The sequence below is a fragment of the Antedon mediterranea genome, chromosome 9 (genome assembly GCF_964355755.1).
Source record: "Antedon mediterranea chromosome 9, ecAntMedi1.1, whole genome shotgun sequence".
Classification (NCBI taxonomy): Eukaryota; Metazoa; Echinodermata; class Crinoidea; order Comatulida; family Antedonidae; genus Antedon; species Antedon mediterranea.
Window position 1 is genome coordinate 25371470 of NC_092678.1, and position 25742 is coordinate 25397211.

Genomic DNA, 25742 nt, shown 5'->3' on the forward strand with positions numbered 1-25742 from the left:
GCCATCATACACATCTTTAATATTCATGAAATACTTCATTAAAACTAATATCCTAACATCTCAACATAGATAAACTATAATGCTTGCTTTTAATTGATTTAGTATATGATATATCATAAACAACAAAAGTTGATACTGCTTTATAGTAACTTATACATTAGTTTTGTGAAAATGTAGGCTATATTGTTTTTCTTTATATCAATTGGATTGCAAAGATATTAAACTTATTTATTATATAAACGAAAGTTATTTAAATATACATATTTTAATTTCAATTTATCAGGTTTGTTGCCTGCTACGCAGCAGTTGCGATTAATCAAATGCATCAAAAAAAAATTGCGGTTAAATTCTGTAGGAAGCTCCTTTTGTGGTTTAGAGCTCTCTCATATCTCGGGCTCCTCCAAATTACATCCGGGGCATTGAATGTCACCTTTTGAAAGGAAACATGGCGGACACAGAGCTAACGGACGCTGAGCTTCGTGCGGAATTAAAACGATTAGGATTTGATCCAGGGCCAGTGACAGCATCTACTCGTGGTCTGTATATTAGAAAGTTAAATACTTTAAAATCTGGGAAAAAGATTGTGGCTAAAAAAGGCAAAAATAAGCCCGTAGCCAACCGACCCCTTATCGGCTTCAGTTCCGACGAAAGCGATGAGGAGGAGGGCAAGTCAAGCTGGCGGAAAGGTCGCTCCAGACCGTCTGTCACCGCCACGCAAGTTGTAAACGATAATGGAGTAGGTAGCCTACGAAAAAGGGGTTCTCAGCGAAACATAAAGGATTTCATACACGAAGATGAAGCAGATTCGTCAGTTAAAAGTTTGGATGTTAGGCCTAGCCTTGGCGTTTTGAAAGATAAGCTCACAACAAGAAACAGACGATCATTAGGAAATCATCAGGCTGCAAGTCCAAGTAGTACACCGACACGGCGATCGGGCAGGCGATCTTTGCAAGTTGTTGGCACCCTGCTATCAAACACAAATAGGCATAATAAAAATCATGCAACTAATTCAAAAGATGATGATTTTTCAGATTCAGATATCGATGAAATGAAAGCGGTAAATGGTGAGGGTGAATCTGATGATATTGTTTCTACTTCTTCCAGTATTTTAAGTCAAACTTTTATGAAAAGTTCTCCAATGAGGAACAGTAATAAGCCAGATAAATCCGAAATATCCAGGGCTAGGCCTAGCAGTAGTACCTTGATAGCAACAAGTCGTAAATCTATTTCACAAAATGACTCGAGTACTAGTACTCCAATGAAAGTTGGTACCCCGAATAAAACTAGATCATCATCTGACATTTCACAACACGGCAGTCATAATAAATCGAACAATACGTCGGCCTCGTCTGACTATGTTTCTGTTTACGAAAACCGTACACCGCGGTCCTTGAGACGACGTTCAACCAAAGAGAGAGGGGCAAATCATGTTTCTGAAACCGCTAACCATGTTGCAAGCGGCGGCGGTGACCATCACAAACATTCTGGACAATTGGAAGCTGAATTCCAAACAGAGGAGAACATTACAAAAACTTGGGCTTCTAAATACGGACATTACGTTTCAATGATGCTGTTGGTGTTCATGTTTTTGTTCTTTGTAACACTGACAGTTGTTTATCTTAGCATGGGTTCAGACACGGAATCTCCAAGTAAGTATAACTGCATTACTTACTATTAAATATTTTTCATATTTTATACAGTACTACAGTATACTGTAGTCGTTTTGTTAAAAAAGGTCTGTTTACACTATTAAACTTTATGCTGACAAAAAAAAATGTGATGTGCCCAAATATAGACATGGTGATGTCATATCATTACTATCTATATTTGGGCACATCATCACACTTTTTTGTCATAACTAGTTTGATAGTGTAAACAGAGCTTTAGGTTTGGTTAGTGAACAAACACTTTGTCTCGTGTATTTGCAGTAAACCATGTGTTTCTGTAGAAGAATATAAATACATTATATATAACTATATTATCGTTATAATAACGTCTTCAAGAAAACAGTTGCAGCGTAACAACCCAACCGAAATGTCGAGAAATTCTCAAATTCGCATAGTTTCATTTTTTAAAACACATTACAAGTTCATTTTCACATCAAATTTATTAAGTTCTATCTACACTATGTCCATATGGGCACATCACATATTGTTGTCACATCCATACTGTAAAATTTGATAGTGTAGACAACAAGCAGACAACCAGAAATCAGTCAATTGGTATTTATTGCATGATGTCATCCTATAGGGAAGCTACTGTTAACTGTACAGTGTACTGTATAAAAAAAATTGATAAGATGATAACCTTTGACCTTTGGTTGTCTACTGTAAATTGTAAAAGTCCACTTTGATTTCAGATGGCAACTTTATAGGCTGAGTGTACAGAACAAACACGTGCTTTATAGACTGTAATTGTGAAATGTTGACAAACATGCTGTACAGAGTGTACACAGTATGATATACTGGCTAATGACAAGAAGGCTTTAGTTAAAATAAGTTAATGAGTTATTAAATGAATTACGTTTTTTTAAACAGTACAGATCTTGTATAGCAAATTATATTGTACCATTTCCATGTTTTTTTAATGAGGAATTAATAATATTAATGAGGAATTAATAACAAGTTATATACATGTACTGTAGGGCAGGTTGAGGATTAGGAATTTACCCGGGTAAGCTTGTTACCTACAGTACAGTACAGTACCCACCAGAGTTAGACTGTAGCAATAATTGGTCCTAAAGCCAACTTTGTGGATAAATTAACTAAGCTTGAACAGCAAGCCTACTGTATAGTACAGTCACTGTTGATACTATGAATATTATTGTGATACAGATTAAAAATTACATATTCACAACTTTTTACGGGATATGACCGGTTGGGCCGCCGACAAGTTGAGCCGCCGGTAATTTCTATGAAACGCCCAGTGCGTCTTTTACGACATTTCGCGTAGTGATAGAGGGGTGTCCTAGTACATAAGTTCATGGTCTTTAGGTTTATTGTGTCATGAAAATAAATAATAATTACATACTACAATTGTGTTGGTTTGAACCGCCATAACAACACAGCAAAGGAAAGTAGTCATATTTAATAATTTAATTGTTTTTAATCTTTCAAATTCTTTCAAGTGCAGTGCACTCCATAATATTTTTCTCGCGTAAAATCATGTTGTCTCTCAGGACTAATAGAGTATTGATACTCTTCGAATGAGGTTAATAATTATTTTTTATCTACTATCTTTTAATATCATATTTTATTGAATTTTACAATGTTAATACACAAAATATTTTACTAAAAAACGGTGGTTTTATGCAATTATTTTACCGAAAAATGGAGTAGGCCTAGTTCATACAACTGCCGCCTAAGGGGGCAACATGTTTACGTCATTTTTGGCTAAAAACGATCATTTTCGGTCATGTTTTAGGCCTTATATTTTGGAATCTACAAGTCAGATATTCATAATTATTTCTCTTTAATTATAATATTTAATAATATATACTAAAAACCGTGATATATAAACTTTGGAATATACATCGTTATATCTAATAATTAATATAAATAGAACTTCTATTAAATAGAAACGAGCACCGGCGAAAGTAAGCATTTGGCGTTTCATAGAAAATAACGTTTTTCTGGCGGCGGCTCAACTTGTCGGCGGCTCAACTTGGCCTAATCCCTTTTTACAAGTACCAGTATAATCAATTGTAGATGTCTAGCCAGGCCAGCATGGTGTTAAGATTTGCCTACCATGATGTCTGTACCTTTGTGCTTGCAGTATTTTAATGATGTGTGTTAGTCAAGCTTGTAGACATTAGACTTAAAAAACATTTTTTCTTATCAAAATGAAACCCTGCTGATTATTAGAAAACAAAATTGCTTCTTTTTTTAAATCAAAGACTAGATGGTAGTGACTCTTTAAACCATTGCTTTGACTGTCTTTTAATTTGCGTACAAAGTGTTTTCGATTTGCGCCAAGCTAGGCTGAGGTAGGACCTACAGTTGCGTGAGCTGTGTTGTCATCTGAGAAGGTTTCATTTGCTGAATAAAATATGAAATAATATAAAAAAAACAGCAACATGGGATAATTTAGGGGAAATCCCCACAGTAATTGAATGTAGCCTTGTGTGTTGATTAGAACCAGGGGTTCTTATACTTAGATAGTTAGATTCTAGTGTACTTAAATGTTAATACGGTTGTGCATTAAAATTTAACTGCCTTTATTATTTAATTTAAACAAAATGTGCATTTCTACTGTAATGCACATTTTATTTGTCTGTCCCAGACAGTCATAATAGGTTAGTATTCATGTACAGTACTTTACAGTACAGTGTCTGTATTATTACTGTCTATTGTAATAATATACAGTCATTGTATGATGCTCATCCCTTTAACACTGTATGTCTGGGGCCCATTGTACTGTACAGTGGTGTGTTCTGAAGTTTGAGCATTCAGTCACTACTAATACTATATCTTCCATGCCTCACAATCAATATTAGTGGGAGTTTTTTTATTCATTTCATTAATTTTTAATTAATAATAATAATGGAAATTTGTAAAGCATCCGTCTAAAAAAAGACGCTCACTGTGACAAATTATATTCAATTTAAAAATTTATAAAAATAAGGGAATATGTGTATAAAAAGAAAACAGTCTGGAACAACACTGACTTTCAATTTTCAAAAACACAACCCTGGAAATGATCACACCCTGGGATTTTATCTTGTGATTTTATAATAATTCTTTTCAGTTAAGTACAGTACTGTAATTACAATGCAGTTACTAAAACATACATTGCTCTTTTATACCAATTTCTGTTGATTGTTCAGCACTTAGTGGCCTGCATTTTGCGCTATTAAATTGAACATTACTGTATTATATTTAAATATTTTTTGAGAAGCTCATTTTAAAGATGATTCTTCAGTTGTGCTTCTGTACATCAATCCACATACTGTACTTACTGTATACAGTTAAGTACCCTTACTTACAGTATACAGTTAAGTACCCTTACTTACAGTATACAGTTAAGTACCCTTACTTACTGTATACAGTTAAGTACCCTTACTTACTGTATACAGTTAAGTACCCTTACTTACTATATACAGTTAAGTACCCTTACTTACTATATACAGTTAAGTACCCTTACTTACTGTATACAATTAAGTACCCTTACTTACTGTATACAATTAAGTACCCTTACTTACTGTATACAGTTAAGTACCCTTACTTACAGTATACAGTTAAGTACCCTTACTTACTGTATACAGTTAAGTACCCTTACTTACTGTATACAGTTAAGTACCCTTACTTACTGTATACAGTTAAGTACCCTTACTTACTATATACAGTTAAGTACCCTTACTTACTGTATACAATTAAGTACCCTTACTTACTGTATACAATTAAGTACCCTTACTTACTGTATACAGTTAAGTACCCTTACTTACAGTATACAGTTAAGTACCCTTACTTACTGTATACAGTTAAGTACCCTTACTTACTGTATACAGTTAAGTACCCTTACTTACTATATACAGTTAAGTACCCTTACTTACTGTATACAATTAAGTACCCTTACTTACTGTATACAATTAAGTACCCTTACTTACTGTATACAGTTAAGTACCCTTACTTACAGTATACAGTATTAATAGCAGTATTCTGATATTCCTTGGTTCCCAAGGTGTTTAAAATGTTTACAACTGTTGTCATAATTGTTCTGAATATTTTCTTGTTTGTGTTTTTTTGCAAGCTGAGCTCACAATTGAGGAAGTATTTATATTTCATGCAACAGACATTAAATTAACATGGAAAAGATTCATTAGGAGTGATGTGACGTTGCTTCCTCTTGATAACTTAGTTTGATCTTCCCTGCTCTGCTCAGTTGTCACATGACTCTGTTCCACAACTCAAAAACAACATCTGCTTAAATATCAAGCTGTTTTAAAAATGTTATCAAATACAATTTTAAATGTCTGTCTATTGTAGGTTTTTTTTTTAATTTTAAAGTTTTCAATACAGATTTATATTGTAACATTTACTAGTACTGTAGTTAGTGTTTTTTTAAGCGTCTTTCTAAAAAAAACTACAATAGAATTTTTCTAAATTCACAATACAGATTTATATTGTAACATTTTTACTTACAGCACTGTTGTAGTAGTGTTTTTATTGTTGTTTTTTTACATTAGACTATAAACTGATTAAGTAGATGTATGTAGTGTTTTTCTCCAAAATTACATCAAATTCAGTGCAAGGAAACACACTAAGAGTTTGTATCCTGTTCTGTGTTGGGATTGACACATTATTTTTTTCCCAAATGCAATTTTTTGAAGTTTAAAAGGATGATGTATTTATTTTCTAGGCATATGTTTAAAATTATAATGTCACACAATTTTCAAAAACTTGGCTTGCTTCAACAAAAAAATGTGTACAATCTTTATTCATTAATCATCCATAATAATAATAATATTTTGTTTGAAGGTTTGCAAGGGGAAATCAATTGTAGATATGAAGTTTGTGGTGCACTACGTATCTTATTTCTGAAAAGAACTGTTGAGTTTCTCGACGTTTGATCAATATATATAATAATTTATTTATTTTTTAGAACTAATAATAGTAATACGTGGTGTACCGCAAACTTTATATCAACAATAATAATGTTTTTTAAATGATTACAGTTGTGTTTTACTTGGATTGTCTTCAGTGTATAATTAAGTGACATATTCATTATTGCCATTGATTATTGAGTGCCATTGATTATTGAGTGCCATTCATTATTGCCATTGATTATAGAGTGCCATTCATTATTGAGTGCCATTCATTATTGCCATTGATTATAGAGTGCCATTCATTATTGAGTGCCATTCATTATTGCCATTGATTATAGAGTGCCATTCATTATTGAGTGCCATTCATTATTGCCATTGATTATAGAGTGCCATTCATTATTGAGTGCCATTCATTATTGAGTGCCATTCATTATTGCCATTCATTATAGAGTGCCATTCATTATTGAGTGCCATTCATTATAGAGTGCCATTCATTATTGAGTGCCATTCATTATAGAGTGCCATTCATTATTGCCATTGATTATTGAGTGCCATTGATTATTAAGTGACATATTCATTATTGAGTGCCATTCATTATTGAGTGCCATTGATTATTGAGTGCCATTCATTATTGAGTGCCATTGATTATTGAGTGCCATTGATTATTAAGTGACATATTCATTATTGAGTGCCATTCATTATTGAGTGCCATTGATTATTGAGTGCCATTCATTATTGAGTGCCATTGATTATTGAGTGCCATTCATTATTGAGTGCCATTGATAAAATAAAACATTTTAAAAATGTTTACAGTTGTTTTACTTGGTTGTTTTTACTGTTCTGTGTGTCATTGATTGACATATTGATTTAAATTGATTATAGATTACCGGTATTAAATGTCATTGATAACTTGTTTCTAACTTTTTAACAAGGTATTTATTTGTTTATTTCAGCTGTACTACAGATCTGTGCTAACAAGGATCGTCTGGTAATTTTTATTTTGAATAATAATTTGACGAGCTTTCCTTTTGGGGATGGTAGACGTCCTAGATTGTAATTTAACAGACCGTAACGACTCGTGTAACGTGGACAAAACACGTTCCATTTGTCATGATTTTTTAACTTACCGTCTTCTTCGTCTACAGTACGAAAGCGTGCTATTATTATTGCAACTCCAAATATTTGGGTGATTTGACAAATTAAATGATTGATTATGAATTAATTAGTCTTCTTTCAAGAGGGTATACAGTGTTCTGTAGCCCATCATTCATAACACTGCTTTTCACTTGGGAATTAGCACACAAAAAAAAAACTTAATTTGTTTGATTTGGCAAATAATTTGTATCAAGAAGGTATACTGTTGCCCATCATTGATAACACTGCCTTTCACTAGAATCATTAACACACAAAATAAACTTTAACATTTGTTTGATTTCGCAAATAAAAATATTGATGACCTTATTCATTTTGAAATGTCTTTCACATTTTGCTTTATGATAAATGTTTGGCAATAATATTAATGATTAAATTCACTTAACTATGTTTGTTTGTAAGATTATTCCCAACTGAACCTGTTGATACAGTTCCCATCCCAAATTTCCGTATCAAAGGTCAATTCTGAATTTATTCCGGTGGGAAAAGATAAGTTTGAAGGGAAAAATTAAGAGTCCTTGATATGCAAGTGTAAGGAGCTATAGATACAGTTAATATTATCTTGATCTTTGATCGATTGAAACGAAAGTGATTAATAAAAACCAGTAATATTCCCAATTTAATAACGCTCACTCAACCATATCCTTCCTTTTCTGTAATGTTCTTGGTTTCCAATGCGAAAAAAAAGTTGGTAAAATGATAAAATGTACATTAGCAGCGGCAGACTGCATTAGACTGTAAACTCATAAAATAATATTGAGTTGTAACTCATAGATATGAACATATTATATTATGTTTAGTCTGTTTAGAAGTCATGTGAAATGTTATCATTGCCTATGTGAAATGTTATCATTGCCTAATATGTTAAATGTTAACTTTGCCTATGTTAAATGTTAACATTAATGATACTTGCAATTTCTTTACTGTTTTTAAACCATAAGAAAATGTTAAAATATTACAAAAAGATGTAATGTATCATTGGAAATTTTGGGGGGATTTTTTATATTTTAAATATATGTAATTATTTTATTTGTTTTGACAGTGTGGCTTAAAAGGGAATCACATTGTGACAATGGTAGAAATACTGTATAAAGCATTGGGAAATGTGGCAGGTATGTAGGGCGTTCGTTGAATAATATCAATTTGCATACAGGTGTTGAAAATTATTAAAGAAGGTCCTGAGCACTGTACTTCAGTGTGACTGATTAAAAATATTGTCGTCAAAATGTCATTTTTAGGTGATAATTTGTTTATTTTTTGTGTTTTTTCCATGATTAGGTGATTATTACTGTGGCAGTGGGACAGGAGAGTTCTCTCTTCAATCCAACATGTCGTTACCTGAAGCTAGAAAATTCTTAAAAACTGAGATTTCGGTAAGTAAATTTTGAAATGATTTTTAACGTTTAAATGCCATCTTGCGCCAACACATCGTCTCCACTTGTGCTTATAGTGCGCCACCTAGCGTCCCAGCAAGGCCGACTGCTTTAGTTCACTCGAGTGTTGTTGTGTTAGTATTTCAAATGGTTATTGTTTATAATCATCATAAGATAGTAGCGTCTTTATTGCTGTTGTGTCACATCAAGAATTGTGTTTGATTACTGTATCTGATAATTTAAAAAAGGTTACCATAAGTTACAGTACAAATTAAACCATAGAAGTACACTAGGTACTCTGTAAAAATGTTTAAATGGAAGTCCGAGTAGACTATATACTACTACTAGTAGTAGTACAGTATATACAGTAGATTAGTATAATATAGATACAATACAGATTATCTATAGACTACTACTACGTAGTAGTAGTAGTAGTCTATAGATTAGTAATATAGATAGAATACAGATTACTACACTGTAGTATAGGGTAAAATGTGAGGGGACTAATTAAGGACCAGACAATTCATGAGACAGTCTGCTGCCACTTCTTTTATCTTGACTACAATTAGGAAGTTGTTAAAATGATTTCCTTTTCAATGACAGTCATGCATATCATTTCATTTTGTATCCAATGATTTAATACTTTTAATAAACATTACCTCCTTCTGTGGGGTTTTTTGTCAGACACTATAGTTTAATGTTTTCCTAGTACCATAAGCTATTAATAAATATTTTAACTGTTTTCGTGTAAACTTTCAGACTATTATAATAAGTTGTCACATTTACGTGCAAAAATAACTTTGAATGAACTTGTAAATGTTGTCTTTCCTGATCAAATTGCGACTTATTGGAAGAAAAGACAGTGTAATGCTTTAGAAGCCACTCTTGTTCTTCATACTTGTTAACATGTGGTTTTGTTTTGCTTTTTAGAAAACTTTAAAAGAAGACCAATCAGTGTTTGATACTTTGCAGCACTTTGAAGACATGCTGAAGAGCTTAATTGAACACCCTGAATGGGGTCTAAGGTCAGATTAATTGAACACCCTGAATGGGGTCTAAGGTCAGATTAATTGAACACCCTGAATGGGGTCTAAGGTCAGATTAATTGAACACCCTGAATGGGGTCTAAGGTCAGATTAATTGAACACCCTGAATGGGGTCTAAGGTCAGATTAATTGAACACCCTGAATGGGGTCTAAGGTCAGATTAATTGAACACCCTGAATGGGGTCTAAGGTCAGATTAATTGAACACCCTGAATGGGGTCTAAGGTCAGATTAATTGAACACCCTGAATGGGGTCTAAGGTCAGATTAATTGAACACCCTGAGTGGGGTCTAAGGTCAGATTAATTGAACACCCTGAATGGGGTCTAAGGTCAGATTATGACAGCAAACAATTACCACCCGAGAATTACTTAGTATAAATTACATCAAAGTACGGCAAAACATCTGACCAATTACTCAACACCCTGACGCAAGCTACTCCACAGTAGTAATTACAATTACTCAACACCCTGACGCAAGCTACTCCACAGTAGTAATTACAATTACTCAACACCCTGACGCAAGCTACTCCACAGTAGTAATTACAATTACTCAACACCCTGACGCAAGCTACTCCATAGTAGTAATTACAATTACTCAACACCCTGACGCAAGCTACTCCACAGTAGTAATTACAATTACTCAACACCCTGACGCAAGCTACTCCACAGTAGTAATTACACTTACTCAACACCCTGACGCAAGCTACTCCACAGTAGTAATTACAATTCAATTACTAATTCTATAATTGGTTATGCTAAATTTATATTGTAGGTTCTCTCAAAATCTCATACTTGTTGTCACATTTATTGTCAAAATGTCCGTTAAGACACCAACAGAACTTCTAAATAACTAAGATAAGATAATACGATTTATAAAGCACACATATCCACAAAGTGTTCAAGGTGCTTGTAAAAACCATGAAAAATACTAACTATATCCGGAAAGAAGGATTTATATTATTTTAGTATAAAATAAACCAAATATTAAAGTATATTTTACAAACCCTTAATTGCAGATCCTATGATAGCAACGGACCAGTGAACCACGTTACCAAGACGTTCATGATGGAAGAAGTTAAATGGTTGAAATCATCGCATCCCATCATGCCCCTCAAGTGCCGTGTTTCACGTTCCATTTCTTATGTATTCGTGCGTTTATTCTTTCTCGGTTCAGGTGCGTTATGTTACCATTGTCTAAAGTTTTGTGAGGACATGTGGCAGGATTGTCAATGTATTTTGACCGAAACATGTAGATTTACTCAGTTTTTTCAAGCTAATACATTGTTTTACTTCATATATTTTAATGTGTCCTCACAATGCTGACATTTTACAGTCCCAGGATGCTTTGCACCCATAAAGCATTGTATTTATCAGTTTCCCCAGGTCATGATATAATACTGTGTACTTTTCTAACATTCAAAGTTTTTTTTTAAGTTTCAGTTTATGTCATTTATGTGTATGCTGCCCTCTGTTGTTCAAATAATCATAAACTTTTACCATTAATCATTGATTAAAAACTAATCTTGATTACAACATGGACACAATATTGTTGTGGTTCAGTTACTTACCCTCGGACACAGTTATCACTAACTGTGCGGTTAGGGGGGGATGGGGCGGAGGAAGAATTAATTACCCAGGTAACTAACTACAGACCCAATGTTGTTATATCTTAGTAAGCTTTTAATATTTCTTTTATAACTGCTTTGTGTTTATAGTTGTATTCATTGTGTGGGGTGTTTACATATTCATCAAACGCAGACAAGTGAGAGAGGAGGAAGAACTGGGCCAAATGTATCAACTGGTAGATAGAATTATAGGTAAGAAGACATGATATCAAATGTATCAACTGGTAGATAGAATTATAGGTAAGAAGACATGATACCAAATGTATCAACTGGTAGATAGAATTATAGGTAAGAAGACATGATATCAAATGTATCAACTGGTAGATAGAATTATAGGTAAGAAGACATGATATCAAATGTATCAACTGGTAGATAGAATTATAGGTAAGAAGACATGATATCAAATGTATCAACTGGTAGATAGAATTATAGGTAACAAGACATGATACCAAATGTATCAACTGGTAGATAGAATTATAGGTAAGAAGACATGATATCAAATGTATCAACTGGTAGATAGAATTATAGGTAAGAAGACATGATATCAAATGTATCAACTGGTAGATAGAATTATAGGTAACAAGACATGATATCAAATGTATCAACTGGTAGATAGAATTATAGGTAAGAAGACATGATACCAAATGTATCAACTGGTAGATAGAATTATAGGTAAGAAGACATGATATCAAATGTATCAACTGGTAGATAGAATTATAGGTAAGAAGACATGATATCAAATGTATCAACTGGTAGATAGAATTATAGGTAAGAAGACATGATATGAAATGTATCAACTTGTAGATAGAATTATAGGTAAGAAGACATGATATCAAATGTATCAACTGATAGATAGAATTATAGGTAAGAAGACATGATATCAAATGTATCAACTGATAGATAGAATTATAGGTAAGAAGACATGATATCAAATTTATCAACTGGTAGATAGAATTATAGGTAAGAAGACATGATATCAAATGTATCAACTGGTAGATAGAATTATAGGTAAGAAGACATGATATCAAATGTATCAACTGGTAGATAGAATTATAGGTAAGAAGACATGATATCAAATGTATCAACTGGTAGATAGAATTATAGGTAAGAAGACATGATATCAAATGTATCAACTGGTAGATAGAATTATAGGTAAGAAGACATGATATCAAATGTATCAACTGGTAGATAGAATTATAGGTAAGAAGACATGATACCAAATGTATCAACTGGTAGATAGAATTATAGGTAAGAAGACATGATATCAAATGTATCAACTGGTAGATAGAATTATAGGTAAGAAGACATGATATCAAATGTATCAACTGGTAGATAGAATTATAGGTAAGAAGACATGATATGAAATGTATCAACTGGTAGATAGAATTATAGGTAAGAAGACATGATATCAAATGTATCAACTGATAGATAGAATTATAGGTAAGAAGACATGATATCAAATGTATCAACTGATAGATAGAATTATAGGTAAGAAGACATGATATCAAATGTATCAACTGGTAGATAGAATTATAGGTAACAAGACATGATATCAAATGTATCAACTGGTAGATAGAATTATAGGTAAGAAGACATGATACCAAATGTATCAACTGGTAGATAGAATTATAGGTAAGAAGACATGATATCAAATGTATCAACTGGTAGATAGAATTATAGGTAAGAAGACATGATATCAAATGTATCAACTGGTAGATAGAATTATAGGTAAGAAGACATGATATGAAATGTATCAACTGGTAGATAGAATTATAGGTAAGAAGACATGATATCAAATGTATCAACTGATAGATAGAATTATAGGTAAGAAGACATGATATCAAATGTATCAACTGATAGATAGAATTATAGGTAAGAAGACATGATATCAAATGTATCAACTGGTAGATAGAATTATAGGTAACAAGACATGATATCAAATGTATCAACTGGTAGATAGAATTATAGGTAAGAAGACATGATACCAAATGTATCAACTGGTAGATAGAATTATAGGTAAGAAGACATGATATCAAATGTATCAACTGGTAGATAGAATTATAGGTAAGAAGACATGATATCAAATGTATCAACTGGTAGATAGAATTATAGGTAAGAAGACATGATATCAAATGTATCAACTGGTAGATAGAATTATAGGTAAGAAGACATGATATCAAATGTATCAACTGGTAGATAGAATTATAGGTAAGAAGACATGATATCAAATGTATCAACTGGTAGATAGAATTATAGGTAAGAAGACATGATATCAAATGTATCAACTGGTAGATAGAATTATAGGTAACAAGACATGATATCAAATGTATCAACTGGTAGATAGAATTATAGGTAAGAAGACATGATACCAAATGTATCAACTGGTAGATAGAATTATAGGTAAGAAGACATGATATCAAATGTATCAACTGGTAGATAGAATTATAGGTAAGAAGACATGATATCAAATGTATCAACTGGTAGATAGAATTATAGGTAAGAAGACATGATATCAAATGTATCAACTGGTAGATAGAATTATAGGTAAGAAGACATGATATCAAATGTATCAACTGGTAGATAGAATTATAGGTAAGAAGACATGATATCAAATGTATCAACTGGTAGATAGAATTATAGGTAAGAAGACATGATATCAAATGTATCAACTGGTAGATAGAATTATAGGTAAGAAGACATGATATCAAATGTATCAACTGGTAGATAGAATTATAGGTAAGAAGACATGATACCAAATGTATCAACTGGTAGATAGGATTATAGGTAATAAGACATGATATCAAATGTATCAACTGGCAGATAGAATTATAGGTAAGAAGACATGATATCAAATGTATCAACTGGTAGATAGAATTATAGGTAAGAAGACATGATATCAAATGTATCAACTGATATATAGAATTATAGGTAACAAGACATGACAACATGCATGGGATCATTATCAATGACATGAATGTAAACATTAATGTAATGAGTACCATAGAAAGAGTTGTAATGTTGATAAACACACATTAAGTCACCTTAAGGTCTTAAGCTCTGTCTACACTATCATTTGTATTTGTGACAAAAAGTGTGATGTGCCCATACAATATATGGACATATCACTTCCATATTTGGGCATATCATTTCCATATTTGGGCACATCACATTTTGTTTGATAGTGTAGACAGAGCTTTTTGATAACCAAATTGAGTCACAGCCATATCTAAACCCATCCTTAATAAATTGGAATCTGTTGAACTACAGTATACTGTACAATTGGATGGTAAAGATATTTTCATGCATTTTGACAGCTGAACCAGTTTTAAAAAAGTACAAATAATTCGACTAATGAAACACTTATTCCAGTTGGTTACATTTTACAATGATGTCACTTCCAGGGATGTGAAGTTACCATGGTAACATGCATAAATTGGCTCCGTTCAAATTGGTCGAAATAAGAAGTGTAGCATGAACCCTGTGTGACTAATACAGTCTACATGTGCTCTATAATAATGGTTTTAATTGTAGATTTGCTGGCTAGCTTTAGCTGCTATTAATAAAGTCTAGACAGGTAATTGTGCCAGTCATTAACTTGTGTGTGTTAACTATGTTTGTTTGGTCTAAGTTTTAGAGGAGTGGGACATAATTGAATTTGGTGAACTTGCACTATAAAATAGACTTCCAATTTGAACTTTGGTGCTGCATAAATTGAGGACATTCATTTTGATTCACTTTAAGTGTATTCTGTGTCTTTTATGTGTAAACTGTCTTTGGGGTTGGACCAACCAACTCCACTACAGGGATTAAGTTCACTTAGGTTGACCCTGGTCTCCCCAATTTCATCATGTATATAATATTGAAGTAGACCAAATAATAAAATGAATGAAATGAAAGGAAAAGTACATAAGGGTTGGGACACTCTTATTAATTAAAGAGACATTTTTTAGTCAAACAAAAGCAATGTTTTTATTAGGGAGACACTTTGTGAGTCCCGAAAGGTGTCCCCTTAATAGAGAGTTCAATCTGCTTAATGTATGATCCTAATGTCCTTAAAATAACTTCTTATTTTTGTACAGAATTCTTACAAATCAACGGAGATAAATGTCAAGCTATACCACATGTCAGGGATCGTCTAATACCACCCTCAGAAAGGTACAAGAATCTAGCCCTGAATGTCTATAAACTAATCAATGTTTGAGCCCTACTTATGCATAATATTGTACGCATTGGTCAAAGTGATTGACCTTAATATCATGACATTGATTATTTTGTAGCCCCGAATGTGTATAAACGAATGAATGTTTGAGCCCTAATTATGCATAATATTGTATGCAATGATCAATGTGATTGACCTTAATATCATGAAATGTTATCATTTAACTGTCACACATTTTATGTTTCATCCAATATTTAATCACCATAAGTCTGCTTAGTTATTGTAATAAGATTTACAGAAGTACTTAGTACTTATACTCCAATTACTGTAGTATGAACTTAACAACTTAGTATGCTACACATTCACTGTATTTATCAAACATTTAAATTTGTCCATTTAGGAAATTGAGGCAGCGTGTTTGGGACAGAGCTGTCCGTTACATCAACTCCGAAGAATCGAGAGTTAGAGTAGAGACACAAAGCATTGTGGGAGAAGTTTTCTCTACATGGCGCTGGTTGCAACCGCAAACGACTGTTTCTTTTACACCAACAACTGAAACGGTAAGTTTAACAATTAACTCAATACAATGTTTTTTTTATTCATTTAGCATCCATTCAACAAAACATTTGAAATCACTCACCAAACACACTCTTAAACTGCCATTAAGGTGAGCGAGTGCAATCACTTGCCTAACACACTCCTCAAAGGCAGTTTAGTGATTAACAACACGATTAAATTTGGTAAACTTCTACACACCAAAGTACAAACAGCACACCTACAGCACCCCTGAATGTATTAAGGAGTGCAATTTGTAGCACACCTACACACCAAAGTACAAACAGCACACCTACAGCACCCCTGAATGTATTAAGGAGTGCAATTTGTAGCACACCTACACACCAACATACATACAGCACACCTACAGCACCCCTGAATGTATTAAGGAGTGCAATTTGTAGCACACCTACACACCAACATACAAACAGCACACCTACAGCACCCCTGAATGTATTAAGGAGTGCAATTTGTAGCACACCTACACACCAACATACAAACAGCACACCTACAGCACCCCTGAATGTATTAAGGAGTGCAAGTTGTAGCACACCTACAATTTTAAAAAGACAAGGCTTGAATAAATACAAACAATTTATTATTAATGATTTGAAAGTTTGTTTTTCTATTATTTACTACAAGTTCAGAATAATTTTAGCTGAATCATGCATTCTCATTTCATTTATTTGACATCATGTCCTGATATACAAAGTGAGATCAAGCATAATAAAAACATATCATAGAAATATAGTACAATCATGGAAGGAGTTACAAATTTTGACTTTGACTGTCTGTTTTCTTTCCGTTATCTTGTAATCCTTGACTTAATATCAATGAATCATTTTTTAAACTTTTTTGTCTGTTTTTTTGTTGTAAATTATTAACAATTTACAATAAAATTATCTGACCTTCCTTAAACGGGTACATGTCTAAAATGCACCCCCAAAAAGGAGAACGCGAGAAAGAAAAATTAACAATTAAATAACTTTCACAGTTTATAATTTTTCAAATGAAATCCAGTAATGAAATTAAGTAAATAGGAAGAACATTCAAGTAAGAACTTAATTTAGAACCATTAATGATGTTAATATTATTGTCAACTCGTCCTTTGACCCAATGTTTGTCCTTTGACCAAATGTTTGTCCTTTGACCCAATGTTTGTCCTTTGACCCAATGTTTGTGCTTTGACCCAATGTTTGTCCTTTGACCCAATGTTGTGTTCAACTAAAATTTGGTGATAATATTGTGTTAAGCTCTGTCTACACTATCAAACTTTATGCGAAAAAAAATGTGATGTGCCCATATTTGGACATGATGATGTCATTTCACTACTGTATTTGGGCATATCACTACCATATTTGGGCACATTACACTTTTTTTATAGTGTTGACAGAGCTTTAGTTAGGAGATTTATTAACAAACAATACAAAAGATTTGACTCATTAGCTGTAATACAATGACTGTCTAGACAGACATAAAAATGAGACAATATAAATAGTGGCTACTGGCCTAGATGCAGGCCTCAAGAGTAGTAGTAGTACTGTGATGCTCCTCATCACATTCTATATCCAGGCCACTCCATTTCCTTGTAATAAGAGTTCTGATGATGGCTGGTGCTGTGCCCATCGCGTCGGAGACGATGGTTTCCTCGGATGAAGATGATGTTGATAATAAAACTTGTCTTTCTTTTTTCTCGCAGGATATGAAGTCGGGCAAAATCAAAGTTTGGCAGGGTCAAGGTAAGATAGTTATTTTATTTTTTTGTTTCTAAATTAAAGATGTATTGTCCCTTGAAACACAAAAAAATGAAGGTCAAAATATTCTAAATTTAAAGTGGCCATATCAAAGTAATATTAAAGTTATTCACTTTAAGTCGAAAATTTGAGCCAAAAACAACAAGTTTACGTAATTAACAGGTAAATTAGCTTGATTACATTTCATCTGGAAAATCGTCACGAGCGAAAGTAAACAAAGATTTCAAACCATGAGTACGCATTATGCATATGCTAAATTAGGATTGTTTACAACTTGTCACGGTTAAGAAGGTATTTTCACACAGATCATGAGGAAGTTTTATGATTATGCATACAGAGTAGCCAAACAAGCGCGTTTCATTATGGGATATGTTTTGATTGAAAACTTTGACTGGAAGTCAAAGTTATTTTTTTAACAAAAAAACGTCTGTATTTCAGTAAAATTTTTTTTTTTTTTTCGGAAAAATTTTTGGTGATAGTTAATAACTATTATGATACTTCAAAATGACCCACCTTTTTTCGAAATCTATTATTTTTTATTTTTTTGGAATTAGTCAAAGGGACAATACATCAGTTTAAATTCAATCAAATCTTCCAAAATATCTTTCTTTAAATAAACTCTTCCAAATTTCTCCATAAGTAATTTTGTTTTCAGTCTGAAAAACTTTACTTTAGCTTTAGGCTAGAACAACTGGGCCAAGTTTTGAGAAATTTTTTTTTTTTTAATCATTTTGGAGGCCAAATTTCCAGAAAGTTTGACTGTACTAATGTCAGTAGCCTTTTGTTTGTTTGTTTGTTTGTTTGTTTGTTTACATCTTGAATGCAATCACAATAATTATGCTGTGCTAATGAAAGGTTTCTGGTTGTAGCTTTTGAGAACTTAGACACGGCAGTGAAGACGGCTCCCGGTATCTATACTCAGTTTTTGAAGATACGCAACATGTTTGACCAATCATTGTAAGAACATTTTATCAATTCAAATTTATTGTATTCATCATTTATTTCTATTGTTTTTTAAAGATTTTTTACATTTTTAATGTTGTCTCAATTTTTATGAGATATTTTTGACATGCAATTTGGCCATTTGGTCACAGGAGATGTAAAGTTGGTCAGAATTATTTTATTTTTTTGGAAATAATGAGAATATATACAAGTACATACGATTGATGGCTTAGGATCTTACAGTTACACATAGAAGATTTTAATTTTGACCCTTTATATTTAATTGCGATAAATAATATATGTTTGGATGTCTATTGAAACAATTGCTTTGTAACTATACTATTATTTTTTGCTTTAAATTAACATTTTTTCAAGTTAACAATTTTTGTTTACATCCAATTTTTTGTCCAAGTGTGTGTATTACTATTTGCATATAACACAGTGGTTATATATGTTTATTTGTTTGTTTACAGAGAATCAAACACCAATGACTGGCAGGTAGAAATTGAAGATGCTATTTTAGACAAGGTTGGAGATGGCGTTAAGGTTCTCCACATTGCAGTCGATAAAAACTCACCAGAGGTAAGTACTTATTTTTAGTTTAAGTTTGTGCTGAGTGCAATCCTGAGTTTGTGCTGAGTGCAATCCTGAGTTTGTGCTGAGTGCAGTCCTGAGTTTGTGCTGAGTGCAGTCCTGAGTTTGTGCTGGGTGCAGTCCTGAGTTTGTGCTAAGCATAGATTGCAGCTGAGCTATCTAAACGTGGCAGTTTCAAATACAACAATGTTTAATTTAATTGTGATTTTTGCTCTTTGTTTAGGGTTGTGTGTATAGCAAGATAGAGACCCCTGTGCAAGCTAGCTATGCCTATAGAGCACTCCAGGGCAGCTGGTTTGATGGTATAATATCTTATCATATCTTTTATTCTACAGTATATATTATACAGATATTGCCTGCTTAGAGGGGAAATATAACATATTTACTTGGCTATGTAATATATAAATGTAAAGACAGAGAAACTCTTAACTGCCAATGTATATTTAAATTTTAATTTGTCTGATTTTTCATATGTACTATCTTTGAAATATTGTAATGATGGATGATGAATTTGTGGTTCATAAAATAACAATAAAACAAATTTCAACTTTTAAAATAAAAAATAAATGTTGAATAATTTTACCCGAAGTCTCTGTCTACACTATCAAACTAGTTTGACCAACAAAGTGTGATGTGCCCAAATATTGTAGTGATATGACATCATCATGTTCATGTATGGGCACATCACATTTTTTTGTCACATAAAGTGTGATAGTGTAAACAAGTCTTACAGACTTTTTTGTTCCTTGTTTTCACATCTTTTGCATCTTTAATATTTTGTTGTTTTTTTTGACAGGTCGTCTAGTAACCGTAAAGTACTTAAAGCCAGATCGATATTACTACCGATTTCCATCAGCGCGTGACATGGTGACCCCTCTGGTGCCCTCTACTTGTAAAAAGAAATCGCTTTCAAGCATGGACTTTGCAAGACCAACTATTGAATCAACATAAGTCGTCAAATTTAGTCTCCAATGAACCAGCAAACGATTTTAGTTTAGTCTCCAATGAACCAGAAGATTTTGAATGAGCAGTGCCAGATACCATTTCAATTGGTCAACATTTGCATATGCTAATTAATATTCATGAGCATTTAAAATGTGATTGAATGGTGATAAAGAGATTTTCATTCAATATCTATTTGTTTGTAACGATAGTTAAATAGAATGTCACTAAATTAAACGCGTCTTTGGTAATGTATCAATAAATTGTTACTGGTCAAATGTGACCTGGTTGGTGTCCTGGTTGGTGTCCTATTGCCCAAATATGGCATTACCTAATATGGCACAGTAGCATAATGAACAATTCTCCAACCTTCGTCCTTGTTTATGGTTGCCGATTGGTCATGCACAGATGTTTGTTACGCTTCATTGCTTCATAATCTTTGTGCTGATTCATGCAATCCTTACAAGATCAATTTTTAATATTTATGGTTCAAATTGAACAACAATTTTTGACAACAGTAATGTTTTTCTTTTACTAGTGAGCCTTGTTGCTTTATTACTAATCAGTCTTGTTGCTATAGCTGATATAGAGGTCATAGGTTATCTCTAACAATTCTGCATTATTTATAATCTATTTGTATTATTTGATCAAGTGTAATCACATAATAGATTGAATTGTAGAGAACCTAACCTTCTTAAACAACCTACTTATCTCCTTGATCTTCTTCCCTCATACACCCCTCTTGCTTGTCTTCGGCTGATCAAAACCTACTACTTGTTCCTAGAATTAACACCAAATCTTATGGACAAAGGTCTTTTATGTTCTCTGCTGCTTCTCTTTGGAATTCTCTCCCTCGTCATTTTACTAAATCAACTTCTATTGCTATTTTTTTAAAAGAACTTAAAACGCATCTTTTTAACATCCATGATAAGCGCCTTTGATTTTTACTTCGGTTTAGTTGATTCTGGCGCTATACAAATACCTAAATTATTATTATTAAATAATTTCTTCATGATTAAATAATCTTGCCTCTGATTTTGGCTAATTACAAATACCATGCTTGGGCAAACCTACAGCTCTGTCTACACTATCAAACTAGTGTGATATGCCCAAATATGGTAGTAATGTGCCCAAATGTGCTAGTGATATGACATCATCATGTCCATATTTTGGCACATTACATTTATTTGTCACATAAAGTTTGATGGCGTGGACAGAGCTTAACACTGTATATGTACAATATCATGCTCCAGTACAAGCCCACCTCCTAATTTTGCCTAAACTAGAGTTTTAGACCCTGATCTCCATTTGGCGTTACAATTCTGTTGATCCCCGTAACTTTAACGATCGACAATAAAAAATGTCTGGAAATCATGATATTCTATCCCTCAAGTCCATTGTTAATATAATCCAAGTAGAATTACATAATTTTTCCCAAATTTCTTAGCTATTCCCTATGCTTTGGTCATATACGGTGATAATGAAAATATTATAATGAATTTTTTTGGCTGATTTATCATTTACGGCCTTTGAAATTTGTCATAACGCGTTAATTTATGAATCATTGAATTGTATTATATTAGATTGTAGAAAGGGGAGCGACGTAAGAATGAAAACCAACTGTAAATTGCCTATAGTCGGTGTGTTATGTGTGTGATACAATTAGATTTTTATTATATAGAAGTAATATGTAATCATAATTAGAATTGATTGAATTTAAAGGAACAATGTAAATGATGATTAGCTGGTCATCAGTGGCGTGATGGCTGTGAGATAAACCCAGGGGCTCCAGAGGTTAGAAGGGGCCCCAGAGTATATGCAGCCCAGTGTTGAAGGCCCTCTTAGGATTGCTAAACTATGGTCTTTTACCATGGTTATGCCACTGCATCCAGAAATGTGTTCACTTGCCCATTGGTTAAGAGAAAGGATCCTTTTTCTATGTTATTGACTGTCAATGAATGATGCATCAGAAGCATTTATGTATGTCATTTGTGTTGACTCAATCACATTTTGTATCTAGATCCTGGATTTAAAAAATATAAGGTGCAAATTATTCGTATGATTAGAAATAATAGGCAATTGAAATGTGTTGGATTTAGTATACAGTCCATCATTCAAACCATCCCTTACAATTTTTCCCTCCCCCCCCCCCCTCCCTCCCCATGTTATCTTGTTTACCTCCCTGATGTCTCTTATTGTTGTGTTTCGTCTCAGAATAGTCAATGACATGAAAATTCATGTTATCTCAGAAAACTGATATTGATTTTTAAATAATGAATATTCATATGTCTGAATACAAATATATTCATTTAGCCAATGAATATTCATGACCCAGAATACTGATATATTCAATTACTCAATGAATATTCATGTTGTTATATGGTGCTAACTAAACAACTTATTCATTTTTATGTAAATATGTATTTATATAATTTAGCTCGTATGAGATGTTCTTTGTATATTTTCATGTACTCTCCACTTGTGTCATTAAACCTATCTTTAACATTACTTACTATATACAATGTTATGTACAATATACTTTGAATGTTAGTAACCAATTCCTGTATCGCAAATAGCATCAAATGCATATTTGATAACGTATCATGCCACGCCCATTTTTGTATATATTCTGCCACACCCATTTCTTATTTACATGCCTTTAAATGGGGAATTTTGTGTTTGATTTTAGAAATTTGTTTTTGTTTAAGTACAATAATTAAGGTGTTCTTTAAAATATAATAATTTGCGAATTGTATACATATATAGCAATGATGCTTCCATTCTGCTGCCGCTCTTGTTGTCGTACTGGACACATTTCATAGTACTGAGCATACCCACCGTTGACACTTAATGTTGTCATGATAAATATATCATCATCATGTGATGAACTACATAAAAGAACAATGAAATAATATGTGCTATTGACAACAGTGGTGGATGTGACAAATATCCATATACTGTTTGTGTTAAGGGAGTAAGACTCCTAAAGGGTTTTAAGTTTGATAGATTCCAGTACAGTACTAACTGCTTAAAATATATATACATTCTCTACTGAATAATCATTTAATTATAAGTACAATCAACTCTCCTAAAACCAAACACCTTTAAGTTACTCTAATGCTTTTAAGAATGTATTTCAAATACCTTTTAGGTCGTCAGAAATTCTGGTTTTGGGAGAGTTAGCATAGCATACTCCCTAGCTTAAGCCCTGTCTCACTATCAAACTAGTTTGACAAAAAAAAATGTGATGTGCCCAAATATGGTAGTGATATGACATCATCATGTCCATATATGGACACATCACATTTTTTTGTCACATAAAGTTTGATAGTGTAGACAGAGCCTTAGACATTTTATTTCTCAGTCCAATATTACAGATGTTTGATAAGCATGGCATGCAATCATCAAATCTTCCATTCTCTGCTGGCCTTGCATGCTACTACCCCCTACAGCAGCAGCAACAACAAATCAACGTGTAAATATCCCAACTTGATTTTGTATTCAACAATCATGCTCTGCTTCAGTCTATTTTGAAGTGCATTTTGTATTTGTATTTTTGTATATTAAAATCTGTTATAACAATCTCAATTGATCATTGAAAATGCAACTAAATTTAAACTGATTTGATTGGTCAAATTTTATTCTGGTTTTTTGTAATATTGAGGTGTCTTCGGTCGGTGTATATTAAAATCTGTTATAACAATCTCATGCAAAAAATGCAACTAAATTTAAACTGATTTAATTGATTGATTAATTTTTGTAAGAATATTTTTTGGGGAAAAATAAGGACATTAGGGAGGTTTCGCAACCTTACGAATACGATAACGAAAACGGATACGTCACACATTTGTGAAACTTTTGAGCTGATCCCCATTTCATATTCCTAAAGCGTATTCGTGTTGACGAATATCACCAGTCATATTCGTAACTACAAAACGAGTATAGTTTTTGATCTATTTTGCACATTTTGTATTTGAATCAGGAATGATTCATGATTATAATATAATTATAGATTTATTGAAAGTAATTTACTAAAGTAATTTACTAAAATGCCAAGTAAATTTTGATAAATAGCAGTTTTTAAAGTCCTCACTCGCTTTGATGTTACGCTAGGCCTAGGCAGCCAAGCACCAAGCAACACGTTCCTGCGGTTCTCTCAAATTTACCGCAGTCATATTTTGGACGCGCCTCAATATTTCATTGCCTTGCGAAACAGATTTTTTATGGCTTACGAAAACGAATACGTGTGCGTGACGTTTTCGTTATCGTATTCGTAAGATTGCGAAACCTCTCTATTAACATGACACCAAATTATAGTCATCGCTTTTAACCAATCCATGTTCCGATAGCTTCCGCAACCCACAGTAGGGAGCGTTTGATTTGCCCAACGACCAAACTATGTCATGCTTATTCATTGTACGTTTGCATGGAAGTTAATACTGCTTCCTCGTTTCCCATTATGACACAATTTAGATTGTTTCTACATCCAAAAATTGACCTCTGACCTAGCTTCACAAATCAAAAGCTTTCTAATTGTGTTCACACGATGTGTTCACATGTTCATAATTCTTTGGCATCATGTCGTTACAAGCCCCAAGTATCACTGTATAACAATGGTTTAGTTAGCATGTCATTATGTTAGTATTTAAGCCTATACTTTGTATTGCTAAAATTAGAATATACTTCTTTCTTTTTTTCATTTATCTTATTTAATAAACTTGTGTAATTTACCAGATAACAACAAATAAAAAGGAAGTTTTGTAACGGTCGTCGTACAATATTTGATCCACGATTCCTCCATCTCCTCTCCCCACATCCGTGTATGTTGAACACAGAGTGCAAACATAAATTTTTGATTGCTCTTCTATGAAAAAAAACCATTTTAATTAAATAATAACGGTCGTTGTACAATATTTGATCCCTGATTCCATCTGTCTCGGATTTGTATCCATTTTGAACAAAGTTCAAACATAAATATTTGCTCTTCTATGAAAAAAAAACCGTTTTAATAAATTAAATACACCAGGCTCTGTTACTATATTATTTATCAAATTTT

At 32.8% G+C, this 25742-nt stretch overlaps 1 protein-coding gene across 1 annotated transcript; it reads left to right on the plus strand.

Moving 5' to 3' along the window:
- The first annotated feature begins 245 nt into the window (after positions 1–245).
- LOC140058383 (inner nuclear membrane protein Man1-like) lies at positions 246–25628 on the plus strand. Its single transcript, XM_072103957.1, has 14 exons — positions 246–1649; positions 7498–7532; positions 8739–8808; positions 8975–9069; positions 10000–10094; positions 11132–11289; positions 11831–11932; positions 15820–15895; positions 16300–16459; positions 18154–18193; positions 19078–19165; positions 19624–19732; positions 19968–20046; positions 20541–25628. The coding sequence occupies exons 1-14, from the start codon at positions 446–448 to the stop codon at positions 20693–20695; spliced, it is 2466 nt and encodes an 821-aa protein (XP_071960058.1). The 5' UTR covers positions 246–445; the 3' UTR covers positions 20696–25628.
- The last annotated feature ends 114 nt before the right edge of the window (positions 25629–25742 follow it).